Below are 27282 nucleotides of genomic sequence, written 5' to 3'. Positions count from 1 at the left end.
GTTCACAAACGAGGGAGCAACAGATGACCTATCCACTTAAACAATTATTAGAGCCGAGATATCCAGCATATGTTGCACCTTGTATACGTGACTGCCACAACAACCTCGATGAAAACTGCAAATCCATTCACGATGGCTGAGTAGAAGGCTGACACGTCAGTAGCTAAAGACATTACAACGTGTGTCCTACTTGAAATTTGAGGGACGACAAAATATCATAGTGAAAAAAACAAATTAACACTATGAGTCAAGCCACGCCTGCGAAATGCCAAGCTCCAAATCAGCAGTACTTCAGTACCTTTATTGGAACATAGAGGCCCGTGCTGCCCCGCGGCGCGTCCCGTGCTTTTGACGCGATTTGGGTGGCCCCGAACATGGAAAATGATGCTAGACTTCATTGTGGAAAGCGAGTTCCACTATTCATATGACTATTGAGTTCTGATGTGGTCGCTGTCCAACTTGCATCATACCAAGTCTTGAATGGCTTCTTCTCGGCAGATTGCACTTCATGTCTCTTCGTTCCTCCTCACTACACCGTCCGTCGGGCATCCTCCACCCCCATCCTTCCTCAGACAGCCACTTGAACAAGCATGGGTCCTCTTCAAATGCCTGGGGCAGAAAACGCAAAGTTGATGCTCCTGGAAGGCAAAGTATGGCCTCTGCCATGGAAGACCTCCTCAAGGAGCCTATTATTGTACAGGTAGTGCACCCCCTCTCCGTATTGCCCCGACTCCTGCTCACGTTCGCAGACGTATCCTCCAAACCTCGCAGTGAAACCTCGCGCACTTCAAGGTCTCATGCTCCTACCCCGAGAGCATCTTGCACTTTCATACCTAGATCTTACTTCGCCCAACGGCCAATTCGAATCGTCCCGTTTCTACAAATCGAATATCAAGATTCTCGACCTCGAAAGCCGTATCGGCACTTGTCCAGTAGTCCTCATTGCGCGACTGGAAAGTAACAAGACATTCTATGCACTGGAGCGTCAAGATGACGGGCTTTATACCTTGTGCAAGTTGGGCTCCTGGGTGAACTTGGAAGCGATTGGCCAAAATGCTACTGTTTCCTGTTCCAGGCTGGTCAAGCCGCGACCTACTCTGCCTGAGAATACTGCAGTCCTCGAGCCTCCGACGACACCACAGCTGCAGAGGGAGAACAAGAAACGCCGGCTTGCTATCGAGGCTATCCAATCCCTGGTGAAGAAACCGACGCGGTCAAGATCTGTATTGCTGCCCTCTCAGGGTGTCGAGTCCACCCAAGCTTCGACCCAAGGGGACGTTGCCGAATCCCAGGCCCCCGCCCAACTATCTTCCCACGGTGACCACAGCGCCTCTGAACCTGCTACTCGGATGGCGAGTCAAGTAATTGCGGTCCCTGGGACCCCCGAGGATCTAGTCCAACCGACCTTAGATGACACATTGGACAATGTTCGACATCAGTATTTTGAAGCATTATATCATTCTATGGTATGTTTACGACAGTGTTACACCATAGAGAAAGGCAGCCTAACTCTTTCCAGGGATCTCTGGCGTATTTCGCAAAAGGTGCCCTATCTCGAGCCCGTGCTGCATTTCATCTTGACTGCGACTCAGCCTTGGAAATGGTTGACTTGGTGGAATTTCTAAAGAGCCTGGTCATGTCGACTGTGCAGATAGACAAGAAGTATCGGGACGCAATACCAGACATTCTTGCCAAAATGAAGATCCACGCGGTGGAATCAGATAACGAACAGGGAACCAAGGCCACGAAGAGAAAGTCGAGAAAGACAAGACTGGGTAAAAATGGACTGTACCCGAGCGAAGACGAGCACGTCCGAAAGTGGTGGGGAGTGCACAAACCACAGCCCAAAGATGAAGATTCCATGACAACAGCTATACCCCAGGAGACACGACTCCAGCTATCATGTCTTCGGTCAAGGGAAACACAACTGCAAATTATCATCATTCTCGAAGTCTTGGCGTTGGAATCGTTGAAGTCTGTCGACAATCCCAATGACTCACAGCTCCCAGGCCTTCCTGGGGAGGAGCCCACCCCGGGAGTCTCAAAGGAGTTGCCAACTAAAAAGCGAAACAAGCATAATCTCCCCATGCTTCTCGATGTCCACGCAGATCGGCTCAGCATATGGCAGTCCACAGCACTCGATGAGATCAACATGCTTGAAGACTCTCAAGCACAGCGACAGGAGGCAGATAAGTCTGCGAGGTCAAGCTCTGACCCGCTGAGGGACTTTTGTGTGGACATCATTGTGCCATTGTAAGTTTGCTCAAGTGCAACTGGCCAAAGACCATGGCGTACTGACATCCTGAAGTTTCTCATCGCGTCTTCCCGAGCATTGTGATTCAATCAACCGAAAGCTAGGTGGTCCTGTCATGCCGTCACCGCCAAAATCCAAGCCAAAGAAGCCTGATATGACTGTCAAGCCAAAGCTCAAATCTGGTGGCGCAACGAGAAAAGCTGCTCCGCCAAAATCATCACGTACGCTTGACAGAGTATTGTCAAAGGAGATTGAGCAAAATCGGCGTAGTATATCAAGAGGCCCGAGGGGAACGATTGCTCTGCTCAGGTCGGCATCCATCCCAGTGATTCCAAATTTGAAACGAGAGGCTAGCGAGCCCCTCTCTGTCGCGGACATACCAAAAGGAGATTTGAAAGATCTAGACAGGCCTAAGAGCAGACCATCTAGCTCTTCTAGTCTCGTCCAATCAAAGCAGAGGTCCGGGGAAGAAAGGGCAAAGAAGGAAGCCCATGTCAAAGCCGAGTTGCAAGACGCCATTTTAAGCTTGAGGAAGCCTAACAGGGAAGTAGTGAGCAAGGCTTTGGCTGAGACTGATGAAAGACGCGCGACTACAAGCCTGTCGCAATTGAGAAAATCGAAAAAGCCTACCCAGCACCCGCGGTTTCAGACCACCATCAAAGCAACACCTGTGGGAGTCCGATTCAGAGATGCTCTTGCAGGCGATGCGCATAATCAACCAAACTTCGGCATACGTCACCGCAAGTCTACCGAAACAGATCATATGCCTTCCTCCTCGTCCATAATCCCGTCATCTGCACCTAGAAAGCGTAACCGAGATGAGGCGTCGATAGAGGAGTCCCCTGAATTGCCGGCGTCGAAACGAAGCAGCGGGTATGTGGCCGCAACACCAGCCAAGCCTTCAATAAGGCTAGATGCTCTCTCGGTCTCTGGGATAGACGATGGGTTGGTTCTAGCATCCTCGCCGGTTCTGTCTCGAAAAGCGTCTCAATCCAATTTCTTGACGGTGCCTGGCAGCTCCCTCAGGCATCGAGATAGTGGGATCGAGATACCCTCGTCACCTCCAAGAGTGAGCTATGCCGAAACGCCTGTGAAGAAGCCATCGGTCGGGGGCTTTGGCTCATTGGAAGGCTACATTACTGTTACACCGGTGAAAAAGAGAAACGTCGATCACGGTACTGCCGCATCTCTTGTTTCAGATGGGACACAGGTGAATGAAGGAATGATGAAGATGTCCATCTTCGAGCGGCGCGGGTGGGATGAAGATCCCGATGACCTTGCTTGATTGGCTTTGAGTCTTAGGCTGAGGTCGTCTTTTGGGTGTAAGGCAGATAAATGGCTCTCAAAACCTGTACTTTGGAGGTCAGGTTCTGGAGATTGACATGCACAACACGAAACCCGCGGATGAAACTCTGGTAACCCTTCATCTGACACAGGATTCCAGACGTTTCCAGCTTGCTCCCATCCGCGAATTTTACTTGTGGAGTCCGAAGGGATGATACCCTTCCAGTTCTCGAGTTGTTGGAAGTATTTGAGGACTAGCATCGATGTACTCTGAGAGGGGATATGGGGTGCAAGCCTTGGGAACAGGAGGACACCGCACTGATCATCCAGATAGACAGAGGCGCTCACCAGTCGAGATTGTTGGCCATTCGGGCCTTTGGGAATATTATGCACTTTCCCAAACACGAATGAATAAATGAATGATCATGAGAGCTGAGATGAAACGATTAATGACTCTACGACTTGCATTGGGCGGCATTTACACATATAGAGTTTGTAGGCATTGCATAGCTGGTAGTAGGCATAGACATGAATGATGAAAATGAGTTTGAGCAAGGTCCAACCTCTTCGTTGTTGCGTGTAAGTGGGTTCGGATTTCACGGGACCTATACCACACACATGACAGCATCCCTCGACTTAAACTCATGCATCGGCGAGATTGGCGCATCGCAAAATTCCCGCGACAACAGGTATAACGAGCTGACTGTCGTTTCCGTAGAATTGCGGCACAGGTTCAGCTTTGGGACCATAAACATCACTGGCTGCATTGGTATGATGTCATACAGCGTGGCTGTGTGCAATTCCATGGATCAATAAAAACCTCTCACCTCCACATTGCCTTCATTGCCTTTCACCAAAACCTTTATAGACATTGGATCATTCAATTCATATTAAGTACACGTTTGCCCTTGCTGGTACTCCGCTACCTAAAGCCCAAGTAGCCAGAACACCAGAAACCCACACCAAGCCTAAGTCGACGCAGAAAAGACAAATCCCGAAAGTAACAGAAAAAAAGAAAAAAAGAAAAGAGCCTTGACACTATCCACCACGGGAATCAGCGACGCAATGCTCAGCCAGCAACGAGCAGGACGGCAAACAAGCGCAATACGAGGCGCTGAAGAAGCGGCACGACGACGCGATAGGGCGCGGTGAAGACCCGTTGGAGTTATACAAGAAGTGGGCTGCGGAGGAGAGACGGCATCGTGGGCGGAGAGGATGTGGCGGAAGGTTAAGGGGGAGGAGGGGAACGCAGATAAGCGGCGTGAGAAGGCGGATGGGAAGGGACAGGAGAAAGAGTTGGTGGGTACGAGGGGGATTAAAATGAGTGGCGGGATAGTGAACACGAAGACTTGAGGATGAGTTGTTGGGCTCGAGGGAGACTTGCTAATGAAATAACCCGTCTCTTCAACCTTCACAGCCGCAGGCCAACACAAGGGATTTTGCTTCTACGGGAGTAGATAAGTTGTAAATTAAGAGGACAGATCATGCGCCGCTCCAAAGATGCCTGCACCTCTTCGGATTGTACATCACAGAGTGACATGAGATGCCCAAATCGTCTCTGGAGGCTCAGTCCCCGCAGTAAAACAAACATAGCTCCTTTATGAAGCCGTCTAGCACGATAGGGGCAGCCCCAGCTAGTGTAATTTTAATCACGTTTCAGGTCTCATCCCAATGCAAGGTCGCTTCTAAATTATCCGTATAATGCTTCCTTCTTTGGTCCTCAATTAATCGGAATCATGATCTGGAAAGTATCCACTGGATGACACTCAACGGAACCATGGGGTCTCTGTCACCCTTGCCCACTTGACGCATGATCGGATATGCCCAAGTAGGGGCCGACCACGTCAGGAAGGCTAGGACCCAAGTATATCCCAAGACACTCTCTGCAACCGGGTTCAACTTTAATGGTAGGTGCCGGTGATATATAGCCTTGGCAGCAGTTTCGAAGATGATGCCGAAGGGCTGTATTGTGAAGAACCAGTAGGCTCCACGCTCAGATGCTAGAACCCCAAGCCCAACATCCGTGAATATGTGTATGACCGCACTCACTTGGAATGCCGTAACCAAAAGAACTAAGGAGTACAGGGTCGTCCCGAATTGCAATTGGAGTAGTTGGCTGGTGAAATGGCCAGCCTGCGTGGTGCTCCTGCGCAAGGTTTGCTGCCATGTGATGCTTGATATCGAGTTAGCAATTAAAAGATTTCACGTGCATTTGAGACTTGAGTAGTACGATTAATTGGAAAAACTCACCCCCAGAATCGCCGCAATGTGTAGCTTTCAAGAAAGCTTCCAAACATGGGTGGATATTCTGCTGGCTTCCCGAGCCCTATGGCCACAGCTGCGAAAGACACGGCGCTGTGTAGAAGGGTTATCTGCACAAAAGCAGAAAAGCCAGTTGCGCAAGTAAGCATTACTCTAGAAATGAGCTCTTCCGGCGATAGTTCGGAGAGTCTCGAGAACAAGGCTTGCTTCTGGACTGTAATCAATTGTGCGTCTGGAGGTGGCATAAATGTGATCAAGTCCATGAGCAGGTATGCGACCAGAAAGGTGAGTAGTCGTCCTCGAAGGAATTCTCCACGTGAAGGTGCGGCCTTTGCATTGATCGGAGACCACGGTATAGTCTTGACCTCCCATTTCGTCCCAATTCGTCGCCAGTTCCAGAGAAGTACGAGTGCTTTTCGAATCTGGCCCACAGCGGACCACGAAAGCAGTCTGTCTGTGCCGTCTCGATGCGCATGTCGCAAGTCCTTTGGGCTGGCATGTGACAGAAACAACAAGTCGAGTGCGCTTCCGAGTTGCATGAACAGGAATGGGAGAGCGAGAGCCTTGATCGAGCCATTCTGGCACCAGCTACTGAAAGCTTGTTGCAGACAAAATGTCATTACTGTTAGAAGGACCACGGAAACGAATTGTCCGAGGGTTCGAGGCAGTGTCAGAACGAAAGTAGCAACGAAGATTGCCTCGAAAACAAAGAGGAAGAGCACGAGTGTTCCTGGGGCCATTGTTCTCAACTTCTCTCGGACCAAGATACTGACCTAGCATCGATTCGAGGTGTTGCGTACGGGATCCTGAAATCGTTGTCAAAAGTCTGGCGCACACCCCACTACGCGACATGCCCGTGTCTCTCAATTTCCCACCCACCTACACCAACATTTCAGCCGACCACCACCAATCATGGAAAACACTCCCAGAGAATCAAGTAAGCGCGTTTCAACCGCCTGTCATTAGAGATGCTAGGAGTGATCTACACTAGTGCGTGCCACGATGGCGGCCTAGCGTGCAGGCGGCTTAAGTGTACGTGAGGTTGACAGTCGGTTTGAATGCTCGCCGTCAGTGGTTACACGCAATAGCAAGCGCGTATAACACACTCGATCATTCGCCTCACGACACCGTAACGGTTCACCTAAAGCTCTGAATATACGGCAGGCCCGGTACATTGCCATATTAGAGAAAACCCCCCAGAATAGATGGGCAGCGCTCTTTAAGCGGTCCGCGAGCAGGTCAGTTATGTATTGTGCCGTAACACTATTAGGCCGCCTTCAAGTTACAGAATCTCAGGCACTAGAAGTCGCTACTTCGAGTCTAGCTACTCCCTAGAGATTTAGGCTAACGTACGACATATTAACTCTTTTAGCAGGGCAGAGATATATAAGTGAGCTACGTATAAGTAATAGTAGAGTGTAGTATCGCGATCCTCGCAGCGATGTTAGAGACTAATAGCATTTATACTCTTAGGGCATATTTAGAGATGTGTGTATGGTATAAAATGCTACTATTTTTAGCGCCAGCTAGGTCTAGCTAATACTGTAACGGGGTAAGGCCGGACGCCAGGGAAAATAGGTGACGGAATGGGGAGGATCTTTTACTTTTCTTCAAGGGACTTGTGGCTGCAGTTTTTCTTTCCATCATCCCTTTTTTAAATCACCTCTTTCATCTCTTCTATTCTACATAGTCGATAGTTATCGTGCTCTTTTCTAGTGTGTGCAATTCAAAGCTTCTGTTCATGGTTCACTTATACGTTCAGGCATAGTTTTCAAGAATCCATCTATCTCTTCCACTTTAGCCTTAACAACTATGAGGAGTTATGTCTTGCTCTAATCAGAGAAATTCATCACTAGTGACAGCTTCAATTCGACTCCCAGAGCCAGACGTCCTATTCTGAGAATTATCCCGATACAAGTCTCAGGGGCACATCCGACCAACTTGCGCACAAGACTCGCAAGAGCTTCGCTCTTGAAACCATTACCACGATCTCCGTCTGATCAGACTAACAGATGGGATCTGTTGGTATTGGAGCTGTCTGTTCAGTGTGTTAGGTGGTAGGTATATTCTACTGACCGCCTGACTGTCAGAGAACAGAATGCCATAGGCACCAGTGGGTGTCAGGACACTGAACGCAGGACACCGGCGGGCCGCCGGAGGGGTGTTTCGGACAAAAGACTCCCGAATCATGATTACAATCTATGTGAAGCTTTGGGATGACGAGAGTCAAGATCCTTGGCATCGCCGACCCTGCTGTTATGCCGGGTCCAAGCGGCGGCCTAGCTATCTATATAAGGACCATCTCGAAGTAGGATAGGGAAGGAGTTGTCAGAGCCACAAGTGTCATCCGAGGCGGGCCGGCTTCCACCAGGTAGGAAGCCGTTTGTGGCGGCTAGAGAGCCGCTTGTGGCGAATGAGAGCCGTTGAAGCCGTTTGCAGCGGATAGGGAATCGCTTGGTTGCAGATAAGGAGCCGCTGTCCAAGATATTGGCCGAAGTCGGAGGAACACAGACATACGGAAGCAAACATCCAGAATCCAAGAGAGAACCTCGGCTGGCTATAAGTAAGGAGTCGAGACGGAGGAAGATAGAGAGGGCAGAGATCAATGCATCACCGTGGGCACCCCTACCTGAGACCGCCAGTGACCACCCGGTGCTACGTAGGAGGGACGCCCGTTACTCCCCATCACTCTGTACTATTGCCTTCGGCCTAGCCGTACCCTGACACTGACCCTGTTTCAATACCCTTTCATAATTATATGTTCCCTATGGTAGTATACTGCGCTATAGGTTATCAGTAACGGACTGATTGACTCGGTATCTAACGTGTGTCATAGATTAGTAACTATAGTATTACATATTGTAACAGTAGGTACTGTGTAAGGGGAGGCCAGTAGCAATTCGATACAAAGAAGGAAACTTGCCCCTCCAGCAAGTTTCCTTCAAGTTTCCTTAGTGCCTTGAGCACTATTTGAGGGGCCCAGAAGGTTTTGTTGAAACGCCATCAGGTCGTCATGATTTCGCCCGCCTATCCAGGCGGGCCCGATCGCGACCTTCTACCCCATCCTGATCATAGCTTGTGACACATATTAAGTTCTCTTAAGTAGAACTAGCGTATGCTAGACTGGTCGATAGTGATTTATTAAGATCTTATTTATGATAATACCCCTGTAACCAACTATATTTGAGTATAGTTAAGCATAAAGCGCCTTTCAACCTTAGGAATCACTATGGTGCTCAATCCCACATTTAATATCAAACAACAGTCTAGACAAAGCTAGAACTAACGACATGGTGCTTCTATGCTCCAATACCATGTGACCCGTCGTTTTTGACACGGGGTCAATCTAGATTTAGTTGAATATCCTATTGACAAGTAACGTAGTCCACAACCGAACGGGTCACCCAACCGAACGGGTCACGCCCATAGCAAAAAATAGAACTAAACTTCCTAACTTTACCACGCAACTAATTCTCGATGGATTCTGCTCAAAAAGAATCTCAATTACTCCTTGCAACCCAGGCTATCAGAAATGACTCAACACTTAGTATCCGACGTGCTGCAACAATCTACAAAGTCTCGAATACTACTCTCCAGGCGCGTCTTCAAAAACGTCAATCACATCGCAATATCGAAGCCAACGGTCGGAATTTAACAAAACTAGAAGAAAATACGATTAATCAAAGGATAATTGAGCTAGATTCGCAAGCATTTCCTCCCCGGCTAAGTGCTGTTGAAGATATGGCAAACCGACTGCTACGCGACTCGCATATCACAAAGGAGGACTTTCTTCCGGCATTTTGCGACGCGTTCAAGAAGAGCCTGACCGAAAGCAATATTCGTGCAGGCTTTCAAGGGGCTGGGCTTGTGCCTTTAAGCCCAGATATTGTTATTGAGAAGCTGGATGTGAAATTACAGACTCCAACGTCCTCCCGGCCCCCTACGCGGGAAACCCTTCCTTGGGCTTCTCGGACGCCAAACAACCCAACCGAGGCTACTTCGCAATCCGAATTTATTAAATGTCGAATTATCAGGCATTAAAATAGCTCCCCGACGTCAATTTACGATGCTATCGATCAGTTTTCGAAAGGAGCGCCGAGTATTATGCATAAGATGGCTTTACTCCAAGCTGAGGTCGCCGAACTTCGAGAGGCAAATGCTCTAATTAGCAAGCGGCGCAGGGCCAAAAAAACACGAGTACGGCTTGGAGGATCGCTTAATTCACAAGACGTACAAGATCTTCAAGATCAAAAGGACGTTGCGCAGCAAGTACAGCAGGAAATGCGTGGAAATAGCGCTGGATCAAATCGTGGCCAGCCACGGCAACGGCACTGTGGCGTATGCGGAAAGACCGGGCATAATGCGCGAACCTGTCAGGTAGAGATAGAATCATCTGGGCAAGAGTATTCTGAGTATTTTTAATTGATTTACGGCGTTGTGGTTGCGAAATCGTGTTGAATTCCATGTTTTGCTAGTTGGCGTGACCCGTTCGGTTGGGTGACCCGTTCGCTTGTGGACTACGTTATCCCAAATTTGCACAGGGAAAAATGAAAGAAATCTCTATCCATTCAAACTACGGATTTAAATTTACTCGTGTGTCCATCAGACTTTGTAACAACCTTTCTGTCAAATAGGGTTGACTTAGAGTTCACAAGGTCGACCGTTCATGGCCTTGCCGATAGTCTCCACGCAGGCCATAGCCTGTGATGTATACAGACTTCAGAGAAGATTCAGAGAAGACAAAAAGCAACGAAACACATACCTATAATGCTAGCTCGATCGGGAAATATATTCTCAGCTGTGTTAGTAAAAGACACGAAATTTCCTCTTTGATTCAATAGATAATTGCGGCCTCTAAGGTTCTACTACCGTTATAGACCGTAATGCTATTACGGACTATTAGGAACTTCGAGTCCATTCTAAGGATAAACCAACTATGTATATGCATTAAGATCTGATTGCTTATATGAAGTGCGATTTGTACTTATGCTGCAGGGTGCAAATATGGACATGAAAAATTCTAATTGCACTCGCATGCCAATGTAATATATGGATTGTGGGATAAAAGGTTGATCAAGACATAACTCTCAAATCTAAACATGGCAAAATACTTTAAAGTACTACAATCATCACTGAGTCAAGACATTAGCTCTATGGCCACCTTACCTGAAGGAATCGCACAGCTGAATATGATTTCGTAACGATACTTCTGTGCACATAACATAATGTAGTGCACATTCTGTGATCCTCATCTGTTATATAATTTCTAATCCATATATAGCTCTATATTTGAATCTAGTCTTGATGTGATTTCTACGTATATTCATTCTCGAGTCCCATAACCAGTTACGCTTCTGAAATCCCAAAACAAATAAAGCAGTTCCCTCATCTGGCATCTCCCCCTTTTATAGACCTTGATTTCCCCATCTACCCACTCATGAAGCGTGACAGCATCCTCCGCATCAGAAACCGCTGAGGGGGTTTGCTCTTCCGCGTTGACAGTCCCCGCCCAAGGTCTGGTTTCTCGGATGACTTAATGGCTTGTCCAATACAGATGATGGCTTCTTCAACTCCATGAGTCTCCTCTTCGGCAGTGTTGACTTCCAGGTAGGGACACCCCCAACTTTGCGCCATGAGCTTTCCCTTCATCCTCAGATTCTCCTTCAGTTCCTCTCTCGAGCTGGCTTTATGGGGAGTCAGCACAATATCCTGGTGTTCTCACCAGCAAGATGAAACCTACATGTACCGGCCACAACCGGTAACTCCGTATCGGCGTTGCCTATCAAGGCAAAGCACACTTCGTCCGAGTCTCGACTGATGCCCTTCGCCTGCAGGGCATGCTGAACCACGTCGCGGTACCTCTGGACCGTCTCGAGGGTGTGGGGAGAGAAGCGGCTAAATACGAAGACAAAGGCATCTGCATACTCGATGAGATAGCGCAGCATGGCCTCATCAGTGGCGCACGAATCAAATGCGACGAGCTCGATCAGGGTCTCCGTCCCATTCACGTCGACCGTCTGGCGGCACGCCTCAGTTGAGTCTGTCGCATTTTTGCCGGGTGCAAACTGTTGCAGTGTCAGTGCGATCAACCGAACACAGATAAACAGGGAAGGCTCGCACTAACTTTCTGGAGAATCTTGTCTCGGCCGGTAGGCTCGTCCTCATCACCGCACAACACGACGGAATATTCTTTGGGCATCCTGTCGAACTGCCAAGACCCGTTGGAATTTTCTTCACTCGCCACAAGATTTCGTGAGTAACCTTGTAGTTGGGGGGGGTCTTTTAAGCCACTTGTGGCTGTGAGGGGATAAATAAGTTGCTAGGATTAAATGGGCCTATAAAATTGGGTATTATATTTGTCACGTATTGCCAAAACAGCGGTTTACCGGGCGCGTTATAGCGGGTATTTTATAATTGCCCGCCTACGTGCGCAGACCACGCGCTAAGGCCGCCACTAATCCACAAATGGTACCCTGACGTTTGAGATAAAGTGGCTATAAGGGGTGAGATTGGCAATAATAGCTGTCTCGGTGTGAAACAACCCCATCAACACCAATAGGTGTGCGCGAGGATTCAAACAGTTGCCTATCTTTTCAAAGATAAATTGAACTATGTTGGGTTAAGAACATCAAGAAGAGCATACTCGTTGCAACCAAGCCACTCGGGAACGGACCACTACGTAGGACTACACCTCTTCCAGGATTGATTTCGTTAGTGCGATACAACATCCCGGTATCCCCACAAATAGCTAATATGTAACTTGCCTACAAATTAACTAGCGAGATACATACGCCACATCAGTAATTAATCAAGCCGTTATCTTCTTCTCACACCTTCCGCGGCCGGTCTGGCATTAACGAAGCCAACTTATACAGTAATGCCTCTGGCACTAAGGGCCACGCAGCGCGAATAGCGACAGCTAAGTCATCTAGGGTCAAGTGCTGCAGATCGTAGTGCCGGTACAGCTACTCCTTTACCTAGAACTATATATTTTCAATGTATGAGAGATCTGGCGACTTCAGTAGCTACCTTCGACACTCGATGCCTAGGTCTTTAATATGATCAAGAGTGACTCTGGCTCTATATGCTATGGCGTTATCCTGCTGGAAAACAAAGCCCCTGCGGAAAGTAGTCCTAAATTCCTCTATAAGAGCAAGGATATTATCGATATAGGTCTCTGTAATGATGCCCCCTTCGTCCTTAGGCTAGATAAAGAGAGGCCCCTTTTTGAGGCCACACACCATGCACCAGACCATCCCGCCGTGTCCCTTTTCACGTAATAAGTCGAATCCCGCGGGGTCCTTAGTGTCATATACAGTAATCCAGGTCTTCTATATTAGATTAATGTGCGCCCAGCACTTATCAGAGGAGACTTTAGGGCAATTGTGGTCCTCCACCCAGCCCTCAGAGTAGGCCACCGTTTAAGAGCCCAGTTAGAAAATTGCATTTTAGCAGCGCGATGCCGCCTGTTAAGTTTCAGTCTACAGCGCCGGACACGACGGTTGTAACTAAGATCCTTTACAGCAGTATTCAAAGCGTGGCTCCTTCCAGGCAATATATCTATAGCGATGGTCTTTGTCGATAAATTGCTCAATTTTCTGCTTTAATAGCGATGTAACGGCCTTATAGCCACGTAGCCCTTGTGTGGTGTTAGGGGCCCTCAAGTGCTAGATGATATTACCGTTAAGAGTAGCCCAACCGTTCGGAATTTCCATAAAAGCCCCCGAGCTAGATTCCGTAGTGTCCTTATTTAACGCCGGTCGTCCCGCGTAAGATGTCGGTTATAGGGGCCCGTAGTTCCAGTAGCGGTCGGCTGGCGTAGGGGTGGAAACGGCACTGAAGGTAAGTAGGATTTTGTTATTAGCGGAGAATTCTTTTGATCCGTTGGGTTGTATTACGTAGCTGATTGCGTAGGAAGCGCCTAGGTGTATTCATCTTAGCCAGAAGTGTTGGAAGTCGGCCAGCGTTGTTGGTGATGTTGGAAATGTTGAATTGGACGGTAAATCTACCGTTCCCTATTATTTGTGTGTGTAGTTTACTTGTCACGTCGTTGCGTCATACTTGGCCAAAAGACTGAATCTTGTAACATATTAACGATATCAATCCTGGAAGAAGTGTAGTAGGCAGTTTGCCCCAGACGTCTTACGCCTATCTACCACGATGCATACTTCGTGATAGTCATTCTCAGCACATAGTGTCATTATTCGATTCCTTTGGAAGCGCAGTCTTCATTATGCTAAGTTTCTAGTCTTACACGTTGGAAATGAATTTGAACAAAGAATCACAACCGATGGTAAACATGAAGATAATTAATTATGACCTTATGCCTGTCGTTATAACCGCAAATCGAGTGCATCCTTGAGAGATTGCTTTGCGCAGGTAGGACTCAGTTTCGTGCTGCAGCATTCCTTCCCGAGAGGTTCTCTACACATAACGACGGCGATAAAACCATGAATCTAGAACCACAAAAGCGTATTCTGGTAAACTAGAACCTTGAGTACATACCCGAGCTTGTCATCTACGACATAGTTCTTATAAAACCATCACCAAGAAAAAGCTGCATTTTATACTTCAGTATGTTACAACATGAGATGTCAACTCTATTTCTACCTACACGAAAGCCTTGTTCAACAACGAATTGAGCGAAAAAAGAAAAGAAAACAAAAATTTGGGGTGCGTTGCTTATGTGGGTTATTTGGCTCTGGATAAAGAGCAGTTGCTTTCAAAATGTATAAAAAGGCCATACCGAGTGTCAGAGAACAGAATGCCATAGGCACCAGTGGGTGTCAGGACACTGAACGCAGGACACCGGCGGGCCGCCGGAGGGGTGTTTCGGACAAAAGACTCCCGAATCATGATTACAATCTATGTGAAGCTTTGGGATGACGAGAGTCAAGATCCTTGGCATCGCCGACCCTGCTGTTATGCCGGGTCCAAGCGGCGGCCTAGCTATCTATATAAGGACCATCTCGAAGTAGGATAGGGAAGGAGTTGTCAGAGCCACAAGTGTCATCCGAGGCGGGCCGGCTTCCACCAGGTAGGAAGCCGTTTGTGGCGGCTAGAGAGCCGTTGAAGCCGTTTGTAGCGGATAGGGAATCGCTTGGTTGCAGATAAGGAGCCGCTGTCCAAGATATTGGCCGAAGTCGGAGGAACACAGACATACGGAAGCAAACATCCAGAATCCAAGAGAGAACCTCGGCTGGCTATAAGTAAGGAGTCGAGACGGAGGAAGATAGAGAGGGCAGAGATCAATGCATCACCGTGGGCACCCCTACCTGAGACCGCCAGTGACCACCCGGTATTACGTAGGAGGGACGCCCGTTACTCCCCATCACTCTGTACTATCGCCTTCGGCCTAGCCGTACCCTGACACCGAGCGGGTTAAATCAAAATGGCGACTCAGAAGCTAGCCCTAAGAAAGCTAGTGAACATGGCGTGGGGCTGCGATCTTATACGGGCGAGACTACTGTACACGTCGGTTATTCGCAACGCGATCGCCTTCGGGGCGGCTGCGTGGCACACTATAAGCGAGGAACCAGCGGGACCAGCTGAGAGCCTAGTCGGGATACAGAATGAGTGCCTCCGAATAGTCTGTGGCGCCTACAAAGCGACACCGGTCCGACACCTAGAAATAGAGGCAGCTATCCCGCCACTAGACCTATATCTCAGTGCCCGGGCGGCGAAATTTGAAGAATGGCTACGGAATAACGGCAAAAGGAGCCTGCTTCGGAGCACGAGCGCGAGAGCGTCACACATACTCCGACAGGATACGCCGGCGAGACGGAATCGGACGTCACAATCGCTCAGACCAGCGGGGTACACAATAGAGAAGGAGGCTAGGGGCTCCGAGTGGATAGGCAAGGCGAAGGAAGTCCCGGCCGCCCTCCTACACCACTGGGAGAAGAGATGGCTCTCCGGGGCAGCACAACACGACCGCCAGCGACGCGCTATCGCCGAGGAGCCGGAGGGCCCCTCGATGCGAATGCCGAAACAGGGCAAGTACTCAGACCTAAACCGACCGGAGGCGTCTACCGTATGCCAGATCAGGACCGGAAAATAGGACTATCAGCTTTCTTATTTAAGATAGGAGCCTTCGGTGTGTACTCACCGCTATGCCGCTGTGGAGAGGCCCCCGAGACGGCAGAGCACGTAATCCTCTTTTGCGGCCTGCTGGAAGAATCGAGAGAGCGCCTGCGGGCCACTATCGCACCATGGCCGCTGCATACACGTAGAGACCTGGTGTGACGGTCAACCCTCGCAGACTCACTACAACCAGGTGACGTACAGCTGGAACACCTGCCATGGCAGTGCCAGGTGGGAAGCCAATCATAACCCTTGTAGGAGCCCCGCCAAGCGTGGATGACTTAGTCGCGCTCCCTCAAACCTAAGTTGTCATCTTCTTTCCTTCGCTCCTTAGAGTAGAATCTTCGTCGATAGCACCTAATCGAGGTCTATACCAATGCGATGCAACCCAGGTCGTGACACCTGGCAACGGCGACGGGGAAACCAGTAGTCAGCGGGACTATCACAAGGTGGCTACTCAGGACTGGCCGGATAGCGCTTAGGCCCGGATAATATCGATCTTCTCAGGGGGACTTTGTTAGTAGGGTGAGAACTAACATAGTATTGTGGTGGACGTAACGCAGTCGCTAATAGAGCGAACCTACGTAGCAGCGTATGTATTTAGTCCAGCCATTAGGGCACGGTTTGACATACGGGAGCACTTGTAGAGGTACCGGGGGCTTCCAGCCTACGGCGTATTTGATAATAATATAATAAAAAGGGTAGCCTTTCCATAATTTAGCCAAAGCTATCATAAAAAGACTGCAACTAGAATACTCAGGTGGACGTCTTGTCGAAATCAGCTGCTTCGCAGTAGTTTCATTTGTGACATAGCCTGACTTTAGTCTATCAAGTCGGGGTAAAGGTAGCTTTGTTTTAGTTTAGAATAGAACTAACTACACTTAAGAGTAAAGGTAATACCTCATTTATAATGGTCCCAAATTGCTACTATCACAATACCAATGCCTTTGACGCGAGTATATGCCTGCAAAAGTCGGCGGTAGATGTGGGGCTAATAATACGTGTAGTTGGATCTACATTATCAATAGTTGAGACCTTTGAAGGTTTTCCCTGTATCCATGATAAAATATCAGCATGGTTCAAGTTATTAATACTCTCAGTCCGGTTTCGGCATGGAAACTCTATCATTTTCTATCCCCTCCGCAATAGGTGGCGCTTGGTCCAAGAAGACGAGCTCGAGCCTGTTCTCAGGCTCAACCTCTCGAACGAACGTCCTCAGTCGCCATGTCTTATACGCGTGGATCCCAGAACTAGTATTGTCGAAAATACCGTTTTTGGGCTTCGTAGTGACGATAGCCAACGCAAGCAAACCTCCCAGCTCCGACCACGCACGACTATACCAGCCATTTCCCAGAAGGACCATTCAAAAGTGGGCGTATATCAGCATAACGTGAAGAAGAAGCACAGCCCACGGGAGTTGCAGAAGGGTCCCTTCCAGCTTGCATGCGTGAACCTGGTGGTAGAGGTCCAAGCCTCGAGTACTCTTGGCCATCGGATCTCAAATCGCCTAGTGATGGTGCAGGTTGAGCTCGATTCTGAATTCTCCTCAGGGCGTCTGCGAATAACATTGCATATGCGAGCATTTCACACCTCGTATCGTAATCATAATCCATGCTCCCTGTCGTATTTGCTCGCTGGACACAGTCTTTTTGCAAGTGGTCAAAAGGAGACTAGTCGGACTGGGACCGATCAAGAGGCTCGACAACCAACTCGTCATCGATCATAGCTCCCCATGATCTATCTATCTTGATTCGCTGTTGGCTTTTATTCTCAGGGTCTTGAGGTGCTTCGTCGCTACGTCTTGTTGTAGAAAAGCTCGAGTGGTATATAACTCCCGACGGAGCTATGGTCCGAATGTCCGATTCAATCCATCTCGCATCGACTAAGCACATAAAGGTGTTGTTTTGGTACCAGCGGTTACTATGATCTATGATGAAGGCCATAGATATGTTGAGAGTTGGAAATTCATCTTGATTAAAGAAAACTGTCCTCTAGAGAGATCCGGGATCTGTTTTAAAGGACAGGGTCGCAGTGTCGATGGATATTACATGATCGGAAAAGGGGCCCTTTGGGAAATTGAATACCGGAGACGGCCTTCCTTGGGACGCATCATAGCTGCATTGGAAGATAAGCCGTGGCTGCGTCCAGGTGCGTGATTACCCGATTGGGCTTTCAGCACTTGCTTTGATCAAGATTGACTCGGAAGAAGTGGAATCCGTATACTCTCGGCTCGCTGCAGAAAGCTGTTTCGAAAAAATATATGATGGACAAGTTACCGCCATCGTCATGCTCTTATTAGGGCATGGAGGCTGCTTTTATAGGTCACATGGATATGATGTGACATTGTCTTCCCGATAATAGAGTGAATAAGAGTCAACAGTAGTGTCGTCAAGGACAGAAACATTTATGAAAGCGTTTCTGTCTTTGACTGACACCTGACTCAGTCCACTGAGCATATTGCGAAACTGAGTGGAGAATGTTCGGCGTGCGGATCCGCCTTCGTACCAGAGATAATTTGGAGACATTGTCTCGTCGACGTGAATAGGAAATAACTGCTCGAACGAAGCGCTAATATCCAATAAGCTGCGGTGCTTTGGTCCGAATAGCTGGGAAGCTGGTGATTTTCTGGTAAGGGCCACCAATTATACCGCGGCAGCAAGACGATACTCGAACATGGCGCCGATAACGCGGCCAAGATGAAGACAATAATGACCAGAAGGTTCGTTGTAAGCTCAGTAGGAGAGGCAAATGCATACTTGATTGATGCAACAAAAGGCCTCCCAATGAGAAAAAGAGGATTGGTGACCTGGAAAGGGGCAATGAGAAGGCCGAACAAGATGCCCCGGGTGGAGTATCCCCTGGTTATCAGGAGGTTATGCCGGATTCGATGAAACAATATGTTTGACAGGGATGCGATCATAAGGGCGTCATGTAATTTGGCTGCGAAGAGTAAAGCGTTGATTTGACCGGAATCCGCCGTCCACTGATAACCCACAAGATAGATTCCGGAGAGGATGAAGGTAATGGTCATGGAGGGCAGATGGAAGACGAAGAAAAGGACCAGATAATGGCGTTCATTCTTGACAGAAACTCGTTTAGGCTCTGTTCCTTGATTTTCTGGATTCGACAATGATGTAGAGTCCTCGGCGGCAGCTTGACTTTGGTCCAGGAATTTGGCACTCTCTTGGTCGGTCTTATCGACACTCGTCGTCTCTTCCGGACTACAGCCATCATTCGAAAAATCTTCGTTTAGGTCATCGAGCAGCCGTTGAGAAGTACTAAATGACTTCCTGTTCTGTGGGGCTGGATCTTCATTTTTTCGGCTGGGATTATTCCGTCATCAACATCATTGGTAGGTTGGCTGACCTATACTTCATTATTAGCACAGTAATGCTATAATCGCGTCGTTACAGATACGCCATACCCGATGGTACCACCCGGCCTCTTCTCCCAAGGAAATTGGCGAGACTGGTCGCGACATTAAGCTCAAGAGGGCGACAAGTTTATAAGCGCAAATACTTGATTCGAACACGGGCCAGTTTGTACGACTTCATTAGTTGTAACGAGACATCAAGAAGATTAGGTGGGAACCTGTACTATTTATCTGGACAAAGTGTCCACAGCCTTGTGATGCGTTAGTCAGACTTGAATTTCAGCTTTCTGCAGGTGTTCCGGCACAGAAAGCTGAGCGAACCAATGCTCGCTCAGGGCCTCGAGTTCTCTGAGCCGTGTATACAGCCTGATCACTGCGGCGGTGGCTGTGTCGCAATCCGCCATATGGAAGCTTATGACGGCATTGGGCTGCAACTAGGCTGGTATTTATCTTCGATTAGCATAGAGTACTAGGCAGTGTTTAGCTCAGAGCCATCTGCCAGTGCACCATGACTACATACACACGAAGGCCACCAAGATATCAATCGGCTGAGATGTCAGACTTATTGCAAGCTATTAAATAGGAAGTAAATTAAATTGAATGTATATCTACTGAGTTGTTCAACGAGCGCAATGGGTCGTAAGGGCCTTTAAGCACATGAAGACATACAACGATCCTAGAGTATGTACTGTCCCGTGGCAGATAGTACGGGGTAATCGGCTTGGCTGAAGAAACCGGAAGGTCCGGCTAACTAGTTGAAATAGCCAAGGAAACTTTGATATAGTCATTGGACACAAAAGGCCCAGCACAGGGCTGTTGCTGTTTGACACGCGAATAGGATCCGAAATCATCCCTTTTTATGGGACTCGAATATCAGCAATCCTAATCCAAGTGCTGGCGATGTATCGAACTAACTTCTGAAACCCTGAAGGTGTACATTTACCCACATGAGCAAAATTGTTGCATTTTACCCACACTACTACATAACTTCACATTTCCAAGCTCAGGGCAAAAGAATCGCAATCATGAAAATCAGTAGTCAGATGATGCCGGGCTGTTATTTACACATCGCCATGGATCTCCATGGGAAAGAGATCTCGAAGTATGAGTTCCTCCGAAATTGCCTTGCTCATATCTTCCGTGGTAAGGCATCGATGTCCTAGACATTAGGGACATTAGGTTAACCTCAATCTACAGCTAAGTATCTATTCTCGAAGACTACGTTCGGTCAATTCACGGCCGCCATAACTTATGGGAGCCCTAAGGTCTGAACTCGTTCCTCGATGGTTCGTTTGCCATCATATTCCAGTTTTATATTACCTTCGGCATTTTTCACCATGAATTGAGTTTCTCATTGTTACTCTCACGGTGGGATGGGGGCAAGAGTTGGTGTTACTGTCCCTGGCCTGCACGACTAAAAGTCATATTGAGAGTAAATCAGATCGATCGGTAGGTAAGGCAAATTGGCATCTCCTATTTTCCGTCAAGCGCTGAATGGTGGTCAGGAATGGCCCTGAGTGAGGTTCAATTTAGTACATTTCTTCAGTGCCATCTCCTGTGAAGTGCGTATTCACCATGAAATATCGTCACTTACAGACGACGAAGCTATCTCAACTATCATACGCGCTGCTCTTGCTGCAGTTAGACAGACGAATGCAATTTTGCCATTAGCACGCTAAGCTGGATTCAGCAGCAAGGGCGCCAAAGGGTTTGTTTTACTGACTACCATCAGACTAGGGAAATCTGGCATTCTCGTCAATTTAATAGCCTAAATATTTTATTGAACTAAAAACATAGTTTCAGTTAAAGTTGTGGCGGGATGTACAGCCCCAGTCTCACTCACCACTGTAGTCGCGGTCATGCCTCGGCAATGATCTATCCTGGTTTGAAAGTGTGCGTCTACTTACATTTCGCCACTTATGCCATTCGACATGACAACGTAGTTGCAGTCTAAAATCGTGCAGACTGAAGCCGAGTCAGAGATTTCTCCAGATTCATAGACCATGGCGTTTAGGAAAGGAGGTAGGGGGGTATAAAAGACACCTGGTTGACGGCGTGTCCACGTTAAAGCCGTGTTGGAAGTATAAATAAGTCCAGACCTACAAGTACTTCACTGATACGTGACCCCATGGGGGGTTACCCTATAGCTATAGATAAGATAGATTAGAGCTATAAAAGAGCTCTGCAGGCCAGAATAGCTGACCTGGCCATCCTTTCCCAATACAAGAATTCACACCCCATATGCACTCGCATAATTCGCAATAGATACATTGTAGAAACTACAATTTAGGCCTTCGGGCGTTTTATATTTTCTTACTATAGTTGATGTGCGAGAGAAGACATTAGGAAGGTGATACGTGACCCCATGGGGAGTTACCCTATAGCTATAGATAAGATAGATAAGAGCGATAAAAGAGCTCTGCCAGGCCAGAATAGCTGACCTGGCATCCTTTTCCAATACAACAATTCACACCCCATATGCACTCGCATCAGAAGGCAAGATATAAACTACCATGCTATTTCGTCGTAAAGGACTGGGGGTGATAAGCAGGAATTTGTATCGTTACTGCGAACTGCTTTCTACTTCTACTTGAGTACCTACACATAAGAGGGCGTATCTCGTAAAAGTTGATTACATACAAGAACCACGATACCACGCTCCTAGACGAAACTTACAACCTAGAATATCGGCATCTATTCTGTTACACGCAAAGGTGGTCAAAGATTTGTGAGGTTGTACAAGCATGACATTCTATCTAGTCCTATGGAGCACGAAGGTTGGACTTAGTCCCGAAGGGCTAAGTCACGTGGTAACCTTGGTGGTCTTGGCAAAGCCCACCAAGGTTGCCTAACATATTCAAAACCAAAAAGAAGAGGAAATAAGAGAATAAAATAAACGAAAATAGAAACCAAACCAAGGAGATTTTTATATGAAGGCCAAAAAAAGATGTTTTTTTTCTTTCTCTATGATAGTTACTTCTGGTTTGAAGCGGGGTTTTGTAGCCCTACGCTTAGCCGTACCTTCCCATCTAGTCCTTTCCACATAATGACCGCCCTCGGTTATTTTTACTAAGAGCCTTATAGTAAATCTCGTCCTCACGCTTCCGATCTCTTCACCTCTAGATATTTCATCCTGACAGCTTATCTTCCGAGTCCTCAATCCACAACGTACACAGCAGGTGACTCCACCTCTCTAATGCCGGGCTCACAATTACCACGGCCCTAGACCATCCATAGCCTACGAGAGTCCCCTAGTCTCCAAAGTGCTTCTTCAATGTGACTGTCGATATGAGGTATTTTGGGTGAGGTGGAAGAAGGGCTGAGGTATTTGCCTCTAGGTATTGGCCTGACGTAACGGTAGTGTGGAGCGTCGGCTACGCTCAGATATCTTATCCTGACAGCTCATCTTCCGAATTCTTCATCCACAACGTACATAGCAGGTGACTCCACCTCCCTGATGCCGGGCTCACAATTACCACGGCCCTAGGCTATCCATAGCCTACGAGAGTTCCCGCCTAGTCTCCAAAGTTCTTCTTCAATGTGACTGTCGACATGACGTATTCTGAGTGAGGTGGAGAAGGGCTGAGGTATTTGCCTCTAGGTATCAGCCTGACGTGACGGTGGTATAGAGCGCCAGCTTGAGGGATCTGAGGTCGACAGTAACGACCCTCCGCTGTAGAATCATACTATAAATAACAATAGTAAGGTCCTAAATTGATAAAACGAGTGAGTTGAATAAGTAACAATGCCTTAGAAGGTTAATAATATTTTGCCTCATACTGAGCACTAGATTTTTATATGAAGGCTAAAAAAAGATGTTTTTTTTTCCTTTCTCTATGATGGTTACTTCTGGTTTGAAGCGGGGTTTTGTAGCCCTACGCTTGGCCGTACCTTCCCATCTCAAGGAGGCTAAAAGAAAAGGCAACACTGGGTAGAAGACAAACCCGCCACTCCTCTATCCCCAAAGCCAGAGAAGACTTACGTATATATCACCAGATGCCCCGAATACTTGCACAAACATTGAGACTCGACCTTATTGAAGATTTCAGCAGGTGCCAACTCAAGGGCCACAGCCACAGCCGTATCGGCAAGCAGGGGAAAACACAACAAATGAACTTAGTAGATACGGCCCATAATCGTGTCCTACAGGTTCAAGTACTCAATGTAATCACCGACTACAGTGGGCTCTTCCTTGATCTTGGCCCCCGTCTCTAAATCGCACGAGGTTGCATCGTCCGGACACAGTGCGTGTAGCTGGTCGCGCACATTCTTAGGGATTTGCCGCCGCCATTTCCATCATCGGCATCATCCACCGGAACGGATATATTGGAGAAGCACGATGTAAGTGGGAAGTGTGCCCGTGGCGATGATAGTCTTATTAAACGCCCGGCAGCCTACGGTCCAGGTAGCTGTGTACACCGTGATGAGGTTCGTAACACTGCCGGTCGGCAGAGCTGTGTAGTCACAGCCTGTATGATAAAGACTCCCGAGTCTACATGAGGAGGGACAAGATGGTGGTGCCGTAGACGTGTTCAGGGCGGTGATGCTCAGACTAGGGCGCATGTATCGGAGATAGTAAGAAATACTTTACATGTCCGGATGCCAGTGCCATATTGCAGCGAACGTCACGAACTGCAGAAACGAGCCCAAAAGGAACCGCATGTGACACCAATCCGAAAGAAAAATTTAGGCACTCGAAAACAAAATACAATACGGGTTTGCTGGTAGTGAAGAGCTTCAGATTTGCCTTTCAGGGTCTTGAGCACTTAGATACTTATAGACACGCAATCCTCACGACTTGAGAGACATTCGACGACTATTTTATCGTTGCAGACGGCTAGGTCCACGAAATTGGGGATAGGTGAGATTTCAGTGTATAACACGGCATTATATTTAGGGGGTTCCAGTATTCAGGGAAGCTATTGGTGCAGCAAAGGTGTTGGCAAATGCTGCCTCTTGGCATTATGAAATGATTTGTTCCGAGCTACGGGCGAATTTGCTCTGGGGATGGCGCGGCCAAGTCTGTATTTGCGTTAGCGGTGTCGCTTGTAATTGAAAGGAGTTTTGTACTTACTGAGCCTCCCAACTTCGTTGACTGTGGGGTGAATACCTCACTAACCTGGTACGCCCTGTGATACTTCTACTGAGAGCTTAAAACGCCAAAGAAAGATATATTCTTAACCAAGTTATACCGTTTACTGGTTTTGCAGATTTGATTTAGCGGTAGCCAGCTGGTATGGTTGTTAAGTCACTTGTCGATCAATCTGTTGGCGAAACCGAAATGGCGCCTATGCATATATTGGCACATGTATCTGTGACTGGATCCTATAGAGTTGAGCGTATACGTGCGTATGGTAGAAAATTCATGATTGGCCATGCGAACCTGTCGATAGTAGACCGCTGCCGTCGTGGCAATGGAATTTTCAACTCGGAGATGGGGAGGTACGGCCAAGTGCAGGGTCGAAGACCTACAAAACCCCGCATAAGGCCAGAAGTAGCCATCAGACAAGAGAAAAAACACTCGGAAAGGAAATATTTGTGCAGGCCGTTCGAGCCCTACCAGCTAATAACTTATATAACTTATTGCCCAAGCCGCATCACCAACTTTTCCTGTTTGGCACGATACACCCTTTCTCTGATCTACACCATCTTCAGGTTAAGACATATTCGGCTCGGCCAACTTTATGTGTTGGTTCTTCTGTTAGCAATCTGCAGTCTACCGCCAACTAACGTACCAAAAACCACAGTCGGAGGCAATAATTTCCGCCTCCAACTTGATAATTTCACAGACGGTCCAGCATGTCACTATTTCTGCAACCTTCAGCCCTCATCCGTAGCCACATTTATCGCGAAGCAGAGCGTGTTACCAACAGCAGAATCCACTGAACTGCAAGGACCTAAAAACCTTTGCCCGCGGCGCAATATATATAAATTATTGGACATACAACAAACAATGGACTCTTTCTGGTAACGCATGATGCACGTTGTGCGTCGCGAGGTATGTATATACGTTGAAATGCCTGTGAAGACTGCGGTCACTCATCTCCCGATTGGTACAGGATACAGTTATTCATTCCTTCCTTTCAAACAATTACTCTGTACCCAGAGCCAGAGTAGCAAAAACCCAATTTCTTGGTAAAATAATCTAGTGACAAAAACCAGCGTAAAGGTATGATTAGGGCATTTTGTCGGACCGCAACAGACCCTTATGAAGCCAATATGACTACAATCTGTCAGAGTGGGCCTACTCGCCTCTTGCGTGCCGGTGTGGTCCCACAAATTTCCTGGCATCAACTTAAGTACATATCCTGACCAGAATACAAGGGCTCTACGGTTATCTAACTCTGACGAAACTGTAGTTGGCCAGTATCACTGTCCTTGTACAGCTCAGATAAAGGTATTTATTGAATCTAAGTATATCTCCGTGTCATATCAAGGGCATATAGAGTCCTACGAAGTACAGTAAATGGTTCGGTTTCTTCAGCTCCATTGTAGCCGTCATTACCAGAAGCAATCGTAGGCAAACGATTGGTAAGCACTCACGCAATCTTCGTCCTCTCCTACTTGTAGCGCATTTCCCCAGCATATCATCTATGTACCAAATAGCATGGATATAGTCATCCATAGCCCCTCACCATCCAAAGCCTAGCGCCATTGCGATTCCAACTACCATGAATGTGACTCCATCTGCCCCCAAGCACGCAATTCTCGCACCGCCAGTTGGGGTTGCTGACGTAGCACTCGCTGGCGTGCCCGTCCCTGTGCCCGTAGCTGTGCTCAGCGTAGTAGATTCAGTAGAAGTGGTAGCATGCGACACAGAATTGTGCGACGGCTTTGATGTCCCACTGATAATAACAGTAGGCTGGGTGCAATCTGTCCGCGTCTGGATACTGAGCACGCCCGAGTTGGTCGTGTCTAGCACGCATCTCTCCCCGTCACCCGTGGCAGTTGTGGACAGTTGCACGCTCGTATAGTCCGAGGGTAGGCTGGCCGGGAAGGTGGTAATGGAGGTCGGGAACGTAACGGTGGAGCCTTGTCGCTTTGCCAAGTCTGCCTCGGCTGCGGCGAATGCTGCCAAAGCTGGGAGGAGGATGGTGAGATACATGTTTAGAGTTTGGATGGGAATTGGAAGACTATTATTTAGAGTAGCATATTGTGAGTAATATCCATGCGCGATTGTGTAGGTGGATAATAAAACTATTTTGAAGGGGGTGTCGCTGGCATTTATGTGCGTGGTGGCGACTAACACCGCCTCTTTCAGGGGCAATAGCTCGTGTTTGAAGGCTGGCCAGTGCTGAGCTACTGAATAACGATCGGATTGGACAAGAAGCCTGCCCGCAAGTTGCTAGTCGGAATAGGAACTTGGCTAAAGATCTTGGCAAAGACGGTTCCTCGCGCGAAAATAATGTGCGTCGGAATTCCTTTCAAAAGCAAACCCGATCCTTGCAATACATCATGAGCCTTTGGTTGTTTCGAAACCACACCAGCCTGATGCAAATGAATTCGATAGCATCCCCTGAAGGTGTTTCACATCAACATACTAAATGTTGCCAAGCCTGTTTATATTGGTATACAACACTGTAAGGCAAAGAGCAAGCGGCTAGAACAGACAAACGCATCACCAGGCCCCAGGGAAAGGGGATATATCCTTAAATTTTCAAGTCTTTTTAAGATAAACTTTGAAGGATAAGCAACTCTGCAGCCCGCTATGATTACTGAATTTAGTTGTTCAAAGATAGAAGAAAGTGGGTTGGTGTCACGCCGTGCTAGGGGTTGCAATCCTTGCCACTACGCCACCGTACCAGATGTCTTCACCAAAGGAGACCAATACCAAAGTCCCTGACTTTGATATCTGCAACCACTTATCAATCTGTTCAGACCAGTGTAGGTCAATCACGTGACAACCGTCACAGTTGGAAAATAGCATCAACTCTTACTTAAGAATGATGGTAAGTTTGGCTGTTGTATTAAAAAAACGTTATTCGTGTTCACTTGTCCTAGTTTACGGAATGAGATAAACTATATA

The 27282-nt window shown here is 47.8% G+C and overlaps 5 protein-coding genes across 5 annotated transcripts; 1 reads left to right on the top strand and 4 right to left on the bottom strand.

Moving 5' to 3' along the window:
• Window positions 1-652: 652 nt before the first annotated feature.
• BCR38DRAFT_486369 (DNA replication regulator SLD3-domain-containing protein) lies at window positions 653-3539 on the top strand (the record flags this gene model as incomplete). The annotated part of the gene is made up of 4 exons (XM_040864021.1): window positions 653-700; window positions 750-1466; window positions 1520-2253; window positions 2309-3539. The coding sequence occupies 4 exons, from the start codon at window positions 653-655 to the stop codon at window positions 3537-3539; spliced, it is 2730 nt and encodes a 909-aa protein (XP_040713930.1).
• Window positions 3540-4875: 1336 nt separating this feature from the next.
• Window positions 4876-6729, bottom strand: BCR38DRAFT_232720 (membrane bound O-acyl transferase family-domain-containing protein). Its single transcript, XM_040854327.1, has 2 exons — window positions 5789-6729; window positions 4876-5711 (listed from the first exon to the last, which is right to left on the bottom strand). The coding sequence occupies exons 1-2, from the start codon at window positions 6538-6540 to the stop codon at window positions 5273-5275; spliced, it is 1191 nt and encodes a 396-aa protein (XP_040713929.1). The 5' UTR covers window positions 6541-6729; the 3' UTR covers window positions 4876-5272.
• A 4498-nt stretch (window positions 6730-11227) lies between these two features.
• Window positions 11228-11999, bottom strand: BCR38DRAFT_410541 (uncharacterized protein; the record flags this gene model as incomplete). The annotated part of the gene is made up of 3 exons (XM_040858476.1): window positions 11228-11484; window positions 11541-11865; window positions 11925-11999. The coding sequence occupies 3 exons, from the start codon at window positions 11997-11999 to the stop codon at window positions 11228-11230; spliced, it is 657 nt and encodes a 218-aa protein (XP_040713928.1).
• Window positions 12000-18323: 6324 nt separating this feature from the next.
• BCR38DRAFT_410540 (uncharacterized protein) lies at window positions 18324-19260 on the bottom strand (the record flags this gene model as incomplete). Its single annotated transcript, XM_040858475.1, has 2 exons — window positions 18324-19206; window positions 19250-19260. The coding sequence occupies 2 exons, from the start codon at window positions 19258-19260 to the stop codon at window positions 18324-18326; spliced, it is 894 nt and encodes a 297-aa protein (XP_040713927.1).
• A 6279-nt stretch (window positions 19261-25539) lies between these two features.
• On the bottom strand, window positions 25540-26435 carry BCR38DRAFT_437423 (uncharacterized protein). The gene has a single exon (XM_040860524.1). The coding sequence runs from the start codon at window positions 26359-26361 to the stop codon at window positions 25888-25890; it is 474 nt and encodes a 157-aa protein (XP_040713926.1). The 5' UTR covers window positions 26362-26435; the 3' UTR covers window positions 25540-25887.
• Window positions 26436-27282: the final 847 nt, after the last annotated feature.

Source organism: Pseudomassariella vexata, assembly GCF_002105095.1.
Source record: "Pseudomassariella vexata strain CBS 129021 chromosome Unknown BCR38scaffold_9, whole genome shotgun sequence".
Classification (NCBI taxonomy): Eukaryota; Fungi; Ascomycota; class Sordariomycetes; order Amphisphaeriales; family Pseudomassariaceae; genus Pseudomassariella; species Pseudomassariella vexata.
This window is presented reverse-complemented; position numbering and strand designations above follow the sequence as displayed.

Coding starts and splice junctions, on each gene's coding strand:
- BCR38DRAFT_437423 (XM_040860524.1), bottom strand. CDS start 26,361: ATGTATCTCACCATCCTCCTCCCAGCTTTGGCAGCATTCGCCGCAGCC.
- BCR38DRAFT_232720 (XM_040854327.1), bottom strand. CDS start 6,540: ATGGCCCCAGGAACACTCGTGCTCTTCCTCTTTGTTTTCGAGGCAATC. Junction 5,712..5,788: donor ACATTGCGGCGATTCTGGGG/GTGAGTTTTTCC, acceptor CTCGATATCAAG/CATCACATGGCAGCAAACCT.